This window comes from Chiloscyllium plagiosum, unplaced genomic scaffold (assembly GCF_037043375.1).
Source record: "Chiloscyllium plagiosum isolate Xiang-an unplaced genomic scaffold, Cpla_swu_hap1 HiC_scaffold_10, whole genome shotgun sequence".
Classification (NCBI taxonomy): Eukaryota; Metazoa; Chordata; class Chondrichthyes; order Orectolobiformes; family Hemiscylliidae; genus Chiloscyllium; species Chiloscyllium plagiosum.
The window spans coordinates 25,911,939-25,925,213 of record NW_028270148.1 but is presented as its reverse complement, the minus strand read 5'-3'; the positions used below and the strand labels follow the sequence as shown (position 1 = coordinate 25,925,213).

Here is a 13,275-nt window from a genome sequence, read left to right as displayed (position 1 = left end):
CTTACAGTGGGGAAGCAGGCCATTTGGCCCATCAGTCAACATCAACCCTCCAAACAGCATTCCACTCAAACCCAGCCCCTTAATCTATCCCTGTAACCCAACATTTATCATGGCTAATCCATCTAGCTTGCACATTTTTGGACAGTGGGAGGAAACCCACACAGACAAGTCATCCAAGGCTGCAATCAAACCTGGGTTGCTGGTGATGTAAGGCAGCAGTGCTAAGCACTGAGCCACCATGCCAGCCCTTTTGTTCCTTGATAAATTTGGCTAAATGTTTGTTTGAACGCTTTAAGTTATTTTGCTGGGCAATCAGTTATCCTTTTGGCATAAAAAGATGTCATCAAGCAAATGTCAACAGTTTTGTTCATGTAGCTTCAATTCCTCCCAAACATGGCTAAATGCTTTCAATTCCTGTATACGTTTGCCTTTGTCTTTAAAAGTATATTCAAGACAGTTGTTATTCTTCTGTCTGTGTGTAACAGTTATCTTTGGATTCTTTCAATCAATGAACAGTTATTAAAGTTCTGAAGTTTATAATATCACATAATTATTCTCCCCTGTTCTGGATTCTCTTATTATTTAGTTTTTTTTTCAACTCCAGTGAATCCCTTTTTAATATTTGAATACTTAATAACATAGTCATAAAGTTATAGAGTTGTACAGCACGGAAACAGACCCTTCTGTCTAACTTGTCCAAACTGACCAGATATCCTAAACTAATCTAGTTCCATTTTCCAGCACTTGGTCTGTATCCCTCTAAACCTTTCCTATTCATGTATCCATTGTCACATTGTTGGTCTGGTACAAGGTTAATTTGCCTTTGAGTTTATTTTAGAGAGGGGCTAATTTGGCTTGGCTCCATTGTATCTGAAGTTTGAATGGTTCATTGGGGCCTCATTGTTTACCCTAACAGACAGTGCTTCAGGCCAAAAGCTTGAACGGTCTTTTGAAAAACTGATATAGTCAAGGTGGTGTGGCCAGCTCTATTGTTGTGCATTTCAATTCAGTTCAGCAGTGAGTTGAGTAAGAGTCACAGGGGAAACAGGAAGCCTTCCCTCGATGATTTCCAAGTGTAAGTTGCCTGTGCCATTGTTTACTGTTTGTGATAAGGGATGTGTGTATTGAGACTATTGCAAGTATTTTTGGAACAGCATGATTAAATTGGGTTTGGGTAGGATAAATTATCAGGTATTCTGTTTTCTGTTCTTTATGTTTCATACCATAATTTTTTTAAAAAATGTGTGTTTAAAACTTGGCAGACGATGTATATGTGTGTTTAAAGTACTAACCAATTTCTTTTTTAGGATTTTGAAAAAGAAGCTATCTTTAGATATTGATGGGTTTTTTTAAGGAAGAAGGTGTCACATTGCTGGTCTGGTACAAGGCTACTTTGCCCTTGAGTTTTTTTTCAGAGAGGGGTAATTTGGCTTGGCTCCATTGTGTCTGAAGTTTGAGTGGTTCATTGGGGCCTTGTGGTTTACCCTAACAGACAGTACTTCAAAAGACCTTTCAGGTTTTTGGCCTGAAAACCCGATATAGTCAAGGTGGCGTGGCTTGCTCTTTAGTTGTGCAGTTCAATTCAGTTCAGGAGTGAGTTGAGTAAGAGTCACGGGGGAAACAGGAAGCCTCCTCTCTGTCCTCCTTCCCTTATGATTCTGAACAGTAAGTTGTCTGTACCATGACCCTTACATTAAAATGTTGCCCCTTAGGTCCCTCTTAAATCTTTCCCCTCTCACCCTAAACCTATGCCCTTGAGTTCTGGACTCCCCACACCGGGGAAAAGACTTGTCTATTTACCTTATCCATACCCCTCATGATTTTATAAACCTCTATAAGGTCACCTCTCAGTCTCCGCTTCAGGGAAAACAGTCCCAGCCTATTCAGCTTCTCCCTTTAGCTCAAACCTTCCAACCCTGGTAACATCCTTGTAAATCTCTTCTAAACCTTTATCAGGTTTCACAATATCTTTCCAGTGGAGAATTGCACACAGTATTCTAAAAGTGGCCTAACCAATGTCCTGTACAGCTGTAACATGATGTCTCAACTCCTATATTTAATGCTCTGACCAGTAAAGGAAAGCATATCAAGCCGCCTTCATCATCCTATCAACCTGCGACTCCCTTTCAAAGAACTATGAACCTGAACTCCAAGGTCTTTTTGTTCAGCAACACTCCAGATCTTTTTTAAACTCTCAAGCAAATAGAAACCAAGGTTATGCCATCTGGCCTCAATTCAACCCATTAATTCTAACAAAACAATAATTTGTAATGCCATGGTAGTGCCTCTACCTCTGGACCCATCTCTTCTATAAGATGTCTGAGCAGGTTGATTTAAAAATGTCTACAATTAAATCATTGGTTCTTACTGTTGAATTAAAATACCATTGAGTCGAAGGTCAAAATTCTATTAGCATTTTTGATTACATTTTGTAATAGGTTTAACTAATTTGTGTACAAGAGGACCGAAATCCTTTTGTTCCTCAATGGCTCCCAGTCTTGCCCCATGAAGAAGCATTCTTTTTTTACTTTTGATCCAAAACAGATAAGCTGTTTCCCACTTTTGAGCATCTATCACGTTTGCTCATTAATTCATTCTTTGATCCTTTTAATTTTCCTGTTCTCATGTATGTAGCTTAACTGCATTAACTTTGTATCATTTGAGAATTTAATTATATAACAATCATTTAAACAAAAAAAGATAAAGAACTGGAAATCAAAAACAAAATCAGAAACTTCTTGAAAAATTCTATTTTCTCTCCACAGATGGTGCCAAATCTGCTGAGTTAATGTTTTGGGTCACTGGACTTGAAACATTAACTCTGTTTTTGCTCCACAGATGCTGCAAGACCTGCTAAGTTTTTCTAGCAAATTCTGATTTTGTAACTATTCCTTAATGTCTTTAATATATGTCGTAAAAAGCTGAGGTTCCATTGCAGATCTGTGGGGAATAATACTTCCTTTAAACAATTGGAAGATTTCCTCCTTCCCTGTCTTCCAATTTTTTACCAACTCGATAGCTCCAATTTAGTGCACTTTAATGTTTGGTAATCTTCTGTGCAGAATCTTAATGGATGTCTTTTGAAAGTGTAATTGAGAATAGCCATCGATACTGGGTGGAATTCTCACCTGGCGAATTGAGAATGTAAAATCAATTTACCATTGTGTTGCAAACTTTTGATAGATGCAGCAGTACATTATGCTGCCACAAATATTCACCCTGACTAATATGAGAGGAAGAGGAGTTTTCTGTTTGGTGTTTGTAATTAATTCATACTTGATTTTATATAAATGGTTTAAAATTTTACTAATAATAATGAACAGAAGAAATCATCCACTGCTGTCCAGGTGACCTGATAAAATGCACATAGAACTTTATAAATCAAAAAAGTACTCTGTTAGAAATGTGTTCCTATGCTTACTAAAAAGTTAATAATATTTTCAGAAATGGTAGCTGGCTACATTCTGGGCAAGTCACTCATTGATGAATCAGAACGTGAGGGAGACTCAAACACATTCCTCTAATAGGTAGAGATAAAATCTGCAAATTGATACATTACTGTTATTCTTATCATTGTTGTTCATATGCATTGCATTATTTCTATCCCTTGGTATCCGTCAATTTGACTTGTACTGAGCCCAAGCCACAAAGTCAATCTTCTGTTTTTTTTTATGTTAGGAGCACTGGATTAAATGGGCAGGGACAAGAAAGTGATACACGTTTAGAGATGGAGAGCAAGGCTTAATGTGCACTTTCTATTAGTGTTTACTAAAGAAGAGGTGCTGATGAAGTATTAGCGGAAGTGGAGATGGGAGAGCTGTGAGTGAGGTGTAAATTGATAAACAGGATGCACAGGAAGTGATGGCTGTACTTGCAGTGGGTAAATTGCTGAGCAAATGGCTTGCAGTCGAGGTTGCAAACAGAAATGCAAGTGGGGATAATAGTGAAAAGACTTGCCATAGTCTTCCAAACTTCTCGAGATACAGGAGAAGTGCCAGATGATTGAAAAGTGACAAATGTGACACTCCTGTTTAACAATGAAGGTAAGGATGTTTCTCCTAACTATAGTCAGTAAGTTTAATATTAGTAGTGGATAAAGTTTGAAAAACAATTGTCAGGGAAAAGATCAACAGACTGATTGATAGATTTGAATTAATGAAAGCGATCCAGCACTGATCTGTAACGGGCAGATTATGTTTTGTGAATCTGATTTCAATTTTTCATTGAAGAGATAGCGAAAAGGAAGACAATTGATGTTGTTAGCATGGAAATAAAGGGTTGGACAGAGTATGACAAAAGGTTGGTTCAGTGTTAGCTTGGTTTAAAAATGACATGTATAAATGAGTTGGATTGTGGGATACAGAGAAATTTCAATATTTGCATTCAACAATCTCTAAGATGTATAAATGGTAAGGATGGTGCCAACTGACTCTCATTGGATAAAGACTAGGAAAATGGACAGACAAGTGAGAAACTGGAATTTAATAGAGGAATCTGAACTGATGAATTTTTGCAATAAATGTAGATAGTATGCACTTAGAGGCACAATTTAAAAAAAAAAGCCAAATTATTTTCTTGTGCCATGAAGACTGATTCTATATTGTTGCTTAAAAGGAAGGAACATCCTAAGGAATGCTGGATAACTTTAGATATAGTATTCTTAAAATTCCTTATGAACGCTTGATCACAAGCTTTTTTACAGTGTTTTTCTGGATAAACTTTATTAGCAGCCAAAAAGCTAGTTGAAAGATGTTTGCAGGTACGAGGTAAAGGAATTATGTGGGACTAGAAGATCTACTGAAATCAGTGACGTAAGTATAAGCACTAGGGCCCTTATTGTTTCTGATCAACGGACTTGATTCAGAAACTCAACACAAATTAGTCGGATTTGCATGTGTAACTAAATTGATATGGTCAGAGTAGTGTAGCGAGTGTGTTGCTGGAAAAGCGCAGCAGGTCAGGCAGCATCCAAGGAGCAGGGGAATCGATGTTTGGGCATGAGCCCTTCTTCAGGAATGAGGAATTTCCAAGAAGGGCTCATGCCCGAAACGTCGATTCTCCTGCTCCTCGGATGCTGCCTGACCTGCGCTTTTCCAGCAACACATTTTCAGCTCTGCAGTCCTCACTTTCTCCTAGAGTAGCGTAGCGAGTCAAGATGTCATTTACAGATGGTATTTAATGAACCAGTGTGGATATTGGGAGAAGCTTGAGTTTTATTTCAAGTTAAATCACAAGCACAACAATGGAACGCAGATTCTTAGAGATAAAATGTTCAGGTCGATTGTCATTAAATATATCTGCATGTTTTTAAAATTAGATGTTCAATGATCTACCTAGCAAGACTGTCTGTTTGGAGTTTACACATTCTCCTCATGTCTGCGTGGGGTTTCTTTGGGTGCTCCAGTTTCCTCCCACAATCCAAAGATGTGCAGGTTAGGTGAATTGGCCATGCTAAATTGCCCATTGTGTTCCGGGATGTTTAGGTTAGGTGCATTAGTCAGGTGTAAATGTCGAGTAATGAGTTTGAGTGGGATACTTTTTTGGAGGGTTGATGTGGACTTGTTGGGCCGAAGGGCCTATTTCCACGCTGTAGAGATTCTATGAAGAATTCACTGGAAATATTCCAAACTTCTAAACACACAAAATGTACTTCAAACATTGTCATGATCCCGTGCCATTCACCCAGCCTTTTCTGAAAGTTGTGTTTTGCCAGTACTAGTTAGAATAAATGCATCTGCCAGCTTTGTATTTCCTTGTCTTCATACAAATCCATTATGTTGTATTCCAGTAAATAAGGACCTTCAATCATATTCATTTAGTACTATATCCACCAGATGGCCATGGTGGACACGGCTAATGGAGTTGTCAGCAGTTCAGCTGATATTTTCACATCTCTATAGAGTCCTGTATGTTCATCTGAGAATGCTCTTTTTTCTGTATAGTTATAATTTCTTGAAATCTCTAAAAAAAATTGAATTGGTTTGGAGGTATGCAATTGTTGGCAATTAGTTTTATTCATTCGTGGGATCAGGGCGTCGCTGGCTGGACAAGCATTTATTGCACATCCCTAATTACTCAGAGGACAGTTGAGAATCAACTACGTTGCTGTGGGTCTGGAGTCACATGTAGGTCAAATGAGGTAAGGGTGGGAGTTTTCTTTCCTAAAGGACATTAGTGAACCAGATGGGCTTTTCCAACAATTGATTAATGGATTTGTAGTCATCATTAGACTTTTAATTTAACCATCTGCTATGGTGGAATTTGAACCTAGGTCCCCAGAATATTACCTGGATCTCTGGATTAACAGTCTAGCGATTAATGCGACTAGGCTATCACATTCCGACTTTATGGAGAGTTTTTGAAAACCGAGATGATAGCATGTTCTTGTACAATTTAAATTATGTCTCCTAAGTAGAAGAGGCGGTATAACAAAAATGCCTGTCCTATGATTCCTTTATCCTATTCAAATCTGCAGTAAACTATTAATGTGTATGTTATCTGTATAAAGCTCTATATCCTGTTAGTTATTCTAACTCGTGATCTCTCCCATTTCCTATACTTTCCAATTTTAGTGTAGGACACTTCATTTATTAACTGGAGAACAAAGAATAACTGTACAGGTAAGATAAGCAAATTTAACTTCCATATCAAGTATTTTCTACTTCATTGTATATGAGTTTATCAGTAGAAGTATTGCAGCTGTATTTGTCATTGAAAACATGTTGATATACATGTTGTATATGCCTGATAATAAAACAAAGTTTGTGTTGATTTACGGAGGCAAGTTTTCATGTTGCAACTTACTTTGAAGTTCATAAACTGACATCACCCACAGGAACCTATTAAATTGTTCACAAAGTCTGGCTATTAACAATTATTTTTTTCTAATCAATCATTTCAGGAATATAAACAGCTTTTGGATCAAGGTGTTCCTCATATTCTGGTAGATGTTCGTCCTCAGGTGGAAGTTGATATTTGCAAACTACCTCATTCCATTTGTATCCTTTAAATTTGTTTTGATGATCCTTTGAATTCTGGTAGGCTCAATGCTGGAATAAAATTAACAAGTGAAGAAGCTAAATAGCCTTCAAATTTCCTTTCATGTTTGCATTAAAATTTCAAAATTATGACCTCAAACATTACTACTTGGGTGTTTTTGCAGATTGGTGTTCAAAAGTACAACAGAATAAACATTGTTCTTTTTAATTAACCCATGTACTGATAGTGAAAAGTATTGTTTTTCATGCTAACCAGACAAATCATACCTTACGTTAGCACATTAGGGTAAGAAACAAAATGCAGCATAGTGTTATAGCTTGAGGAGGCGCAGAGAAAATCACCTCAGACACTGAAAAGGCAAATCCTCAACCACTGTGTAAAAGGTTGTGAATTGGTCTGTCCACAACCTTGTATCATCAACACAAACCTGAAAGAAAACAATAAGTATCTGTGATCCAGATTTGTGGCAGAACTGTGCTTCTGACAATTTTTATTCATCCTCTCTACCCATAATGTTTGTGTCTGGTCTTGTCTTTTTGTGTGTCTAATTGTATGTGTATTGGACTTTTAAAAAGGGGTTAAAGTTTAAACTAAGGAGCAGGAGAATCGATGTTTCGGGCATAAGCGTCGATTCTCCTGCTCCTTGGATGCTGCCTCACCTGCTGCGCTTTTCCAGCAACACATTTTTCAGCTCTGATCTCCAGCATCTGCAGTTCTCACTTTCTCCTAAAGTTTAAACTATACAATTATAGATTGGCGAATCAACTTGTCCACTTATTTCCATTGATTAAAAATAGTCTGATTACAATGAGTAGTTATTTTGCTAATAATAGAAAAAAATCCTGATTTGTACATTCTGTTAACCTGAATTAAACAGTTACATAGAATTGGGCAGTTTGATGGTTTAATCCATTTTTTACATTTGTGATGCCTTTGGGAATAGTGGATTTGATTTCCAACAAACTACCCTTGTGAGTTATGACAGTAATTGCTTTAAAGGTAACCATTGTAGCTGTAAACTATCTATTTTTTTATTAATATATATTCTTGTTTTCAAATGCAAAGAGCACAGTACAATTGTTTCCTATACATGATGCCAGATTTTCCATTGGCTAAATTAGAGGAAAAGAATACTGAATACATGAAGCTTTTACAGAATCGCATCATCACAAGTAGAAAGGAGGCAGTAGATGAAACAGCTGCTTTCCCAGGTACAGTTCTTCCTGCATATAAAGTATACTTTATTATGTACTGGGCCTTACAAGTACAAACAATTGTGGGATTTATCTATTTAAAAGCTGAGAGCTTAACATGAAGGAGCTTTTGCAGAAACACTTGCGGTTCATTTGTCCTTGAGCTGTGTTTTCCAGTGTCTGCAATTCAGATATCCAAATTCCAATTATGATAGGGAAGTAAAATCGCCAGAATATATAAAGTTTTCTTTGTTAGTAATGTCTAAATCTGCCATTGCACATAACAGGCAATCTTTCTTCTAAATTTGAAGGAAAGTTGGACAGAAACTTCAGTTAGTTATAACTAGACAGCAAATTCAGTACCAAGGCAATTACACTTATATTTTCTAATATAAGTACAGTCGAGGCATTAAAATCTAAATATTTTTGGTGTAGTGCACAATGTATTATGTGTACAAACACTTATTAGGTTTTACATTTACGCTTTTCCTCCAGAATTCTATACTGTGCTTTTAAATTCAGAGTCACTGAATTGTTATGGTACTGGAGGAGGCCAGTTGGCCTATTCTGTTTCAGCTGTCTGATCATTTTGACTTGGTGCCAACCTCTTGCCTTTCGCCCACAACTGTCTGTTGTTTCTATTTAAATAGTCATCATCCAATGCCACCTTGACTGTCTCAATTAAACCTGCCTCCACCACACTTACTCTCACCGGGAGAGCATTCCAAATCCACACCATTTGGTGTGTGAATGGGTTTTTTTTTTCACCTCGCGTTTACTTCTTTTGCAAAACACTTAAAAATGCGACCTATTTTTACAAACCAGAACAGTTTCTCCCTATTTATGCTATCCAGACCTTCTTGATTTTTAAAACCTATATTGAATCCCCCTTCTCTAAGGAAAATAATCCCAATTTCTCCCTCTACTTGAAATTGATTATCCTTGGAATTATTCTTGCAAGCCTTTTACTGCACTGTCTCAAATGGATTCACATCAGTTCTAAAGCATGGTGCAGAGAACTATACACAGTACTCTAGCTGAGACCTAACCACTATTGAATATTGGTTCAGAATAGCGTTCCTGCTCTTGCACTCTGAAGCTTATGTATAATATACTGTATGTTGTATTAAAAGCTCTGTTTACCTGTTCTACCACCTTTAATGATATATATATATATGTATATATACACACAGGTCTTTTTGCTGGTCTACCATCTTTAGAACAGTACAGTTTATTCTGTACCATCTTTTTTTTGTATTGAAGTGTGTCACCTCACGACAAACCTTCCTCCAACTTGAAAAGTACCTATTAACCATTACTGTTCCTCCTATCACTCTTCCAACTTTATATCCAAGTTGCTAGTGTCCCTTTTATTCTGTGATCCATCACTTTCTTACAAGTCTGTTGTGTGGCGTTGTGTTGAGCACCTTTTGAAAGTCCGTGCACATGTCAACAGCCTTGCCCTCATCAAGCTCTGCTATTTCTTTCAAAGAAAAATAATTCTAAGTTATTTAGACAGGATTTTCCCTTAACAAATCTGTGCTGCCTCTTTTGAATTAACTCATTTTTCCACATGACTATTCATTCTATCCCGAATAAATGTTTCTAGATATTTCCTACCACCAAAGTTAAACTGACTGGTCTGTAATTGCTGGGCCTGTCTTTACAACTCTTTTTGAATGAGGGCACACTGTAATTCCCAGACCTCTCACCACCCCCAAATCAAGGAAAGATTAAAGGTTATTGCCAGTGCTTCTGCAGTTTTCACTCTCTCCCTTCCTTCAGTTTCCTTGGATGCATCTCATCTAGTCCAAGTACCTTAGCAACTTTGATTTCAGACAGCTGACCCGAAACCTTAACCTCATCAATTTAAAACCTTTCCAGTGATTGGGTTTCCTTCTCTGACACCATGGCTTAGGCATAGGGAAAGGCAGTTAGAAAATATTAATTTAACACCTTTTTCAATGCTACTTGTCTTCATATTTATTTCCCCTTTTTTGTCCTGAATCCATACTGCTCCTCCTGAATTGCCAACTCTTCCTAATCCTTACGTATTTTTACTAACATTGCCAGTCTTTTTTCTGAACACCTGAACCAGGAATATTTAACACCCAGGCATGTTCTGCCTTGAGCCAGGTCTCCTTAATCACCACTGCATCATAATTCCACTAGGCAATCTGGACCTGTCGTCTTAACTATATCCATTTGTTTATCTACAGCAAACTTTGTTTAACCAGCACTTTAGGAAATGCCACTCTCAATAAACTGTGAAAAATTATTGCCAAGTTTACTCTATTATTCTGTCCAATTATTATAGTTTTTAAAATTTATTTACCTCAGTGTAAACCTACTTGTTCAATTGAATGGTCACATGAAATATCAATGCAGAGTGACAGCAACATTACAGTACTTGCTGTTGTTTCAATTTTGAGTCAATTTCTCCTCAAATACTACAATTTACTGTGATGTCCGAGTAGTCAGTTGAAGGTGCAAGTGAGAAGGCTCTCTGCTGGTGATTTTTATTTAAGTGATTAATGCTGTAAATAAAGTATAACAGTGATGTGTATATCTTCTGCATTACGTTTCTTTTACATAGTGTGTTTTTTACATTGAATATGTGGATCCCTTGATTATTTGGTATATTTGATCAACTGGCATACTGCTGGTCCCAAGGGTGCCAGTTAATAAAAGTTTGTTGCATATGCACTATAGACATTGTTACTGTTTCCTTTGACTCCTCATATCAGTTCTCTGTTCTAGTGGTATCAACCTCCCAAAATGTTATGCATTCTGATATTACTTTCTAATATACTCTCCTGGTTCTTGTATCCCTGCTGAGTGAGGTTAAACCCCAAAAAAGCTATGAGCAATATACCCTGGCAAGAACTCCATCCCAGATGCAACCTGAAAGTGAAAGTCACTCTAATCCCAGGGGACCATAGACTACTGTCTCATTAGAGGGAAAACACATCTCGGGCTAGATGCAAAGTTGAGAAGGTGGGGCTTTAGCACAGCCAATACAGTAATTGTATGTGTAATGTTGCTGTGGTTCTGCATTGCAAACCAGCTGTCGAGCTAACTGAGTTAATTGCAATGAGAACCATAATGGTCACCATTAAATTAAGTTGTTTTTAAATTAGAGTTATTAAAATTTGAATTCAAATTCATGCTGTGGATGAGATGTAAATCCAATGTATTCAGAAGATCCTTTCGAAAATATGACCCTTCGTTACAGTGCACTCTACTTTTTTAATTGAATGCACTTCCTGCATTTTCTGAATTTCTGATTGCAAATGTTATGTAGTATGATTAATTGAGAAAATAAAATTTAGGTTTTAGCAGAATTAAATTGTTTTTAATTTAACTAATATACCGTCAATGATTGGACTGTTTGCTGGGTTGTTATTATCTATGCACCAGTGCAACAACACTTTTTGATTAGGATTTGGTGGTAAAAGATTTTCTGACTTATAAATTTACAAATCTGTAGACTTTTGTCAAAGTTTAACACAGAAACATAGGAAATAGCTGCAGGAGTAGGCCATTTGGCCCTTCAAGTCTGCACTGCTATTCAATGTGATCGTGCAATCTCAATATCACATTCCCACTCTCTCTCCACATCCTTTGGTCCCTTTAGCCACAAAGGTTATGTCCAGATCCCTCTTGAATATATCTAATGAACTGACCCCAACAACTTCCTGTGGGAGCGAATTCCATAGGTTCACAACTCTTAAGTGAAGAAATTCTTCCTCACCTCTTCCCTAACATTGGGAACACTCTTCCCGCATCTAGACTGACCCCATTCTTCTAGATTCCAGCAAGTATAAGCCCGGTTGATCCAGTCTTTCCTTATGTCAGTCCTGCCACCTCGGGAATCAGTCTGTTGAACCTTCGCTGGAATCAGTCAATAGCAAGAATGTCCTTCCATTGTTTAGGAGACCAAAACTACACATAATATTCAAGGTGTGGCCTCAGCAAGGCCCTGTATAACTGCAGCAGGACATCCATATTCTGAGACTCAAATCCTCTCGCTATGAAGGCCAGCATGCCATTAACTTTCCTCACTGCCTGCTGCACCTACATGCCAACCTTCAGTAACTGTTCCAACATAACACCCAGGTTTCGTTGCACCTCACCTTTTTCTTAAACTGCTGCCATTCAGATAATTGCTTTCTTGTTTTTGTGACCAAAGTGGATAACCTCACATTTATCCACATTATATTGCATTTGCCAAGTACTTGCCCATTCAGCCAGACTATCCAAGTCATCCTTCTGCCTCTGAGAATCCTCCTCACCACACACACTGCCACCCAGCTTAGAGTCATCTGCACATTTGGATAAATAGCTTTCAATTCTTTCATCCAAATCATTAATGTATATTGTGAACAGCTGGGATCCCAGCATTGAAACCTGTGGGACGCCACTCGTCACTGTCTGCTGCTCTGAAAAGGACCCATTTACTCTAACACTCTGCTTCTTGTCTGCAAACTTGATTTCTGTCTGTCCTGTCTGCCAACCAGTTTTCTACCCCTTCCTGTCTGCCATGTTCTCTATCCATGTCAATACGTTACCTCCGATACCATGAGCATTAATCTTCCTTCCTAATCTCTTATGTGGAACCTTGTCAAAAACCTTTTGGAAGTCCACATACACAACATCTGCTGATTCACCCTTGTCTGCTCTTCTGGTCACATCCTCAACACATTCTAGAAAATTTGTCATTTGTTAATTTTAAACAAATGTTTTAATGGAAAAACATTAAAAGTTGACATTCATTAATCTATGCACTTAAACCATAATCTAAATTTTAAACCACTTTGAATGATTTTAACATATTGTGGATGTGTGCCTATTAAAATGAAGACACATGATATGCAAACCTGTCCCCTTAAGGATTAAGAACATCTGACGTGGGAACATGCCTTCATTCAGAGAATGAGGAGATCTGCATTATAAATGTTTTCAGCGTACTTCACACTTCCTGACCAATCTACCACATTACTTTTTTGGTAATAGAGAAAAAGAGCTCTCAGACATATAAATTGTTTGCCTAATCATTTAACATTAGGACTCTTGAGTATTC

The 13,275-nt window shown here is 37.5% G+C and overlaps 1 protein-coding gene across 3 annotated transcripts in view; it reads left to right on the top strand.

Annotated features, from left to right (window-relative positions):
- The window catches only part of mocs3 (molybdenum cofactor synthesis 3), a 68,544-nt gene that overhangs the window by 39,301 nt on the left and 15,968 nt on the right, over window positions 1-13,275 (top strand). For all 3 annotated transcript variants that reach the window (XM_043695554.2, XM_087991225.1, XM_087991226.1), the window contains 3 exons: window positions 6,573-6,620; window positions 6,902-6,998; window positions 8,100-8,210. In XM_043695554.2, the coding sequence (XP_043551489.2) occupies window positions 6,573-6,620; window positions 6,902-6,998; window positions 8,100-8,210 (256 nt within the window). The remainder of the gene's footprint in view (window positions 1-6,572; window positions 6,621-6,901; window positions 6,999-8,099; window positions 8,211-13,275) is intronic.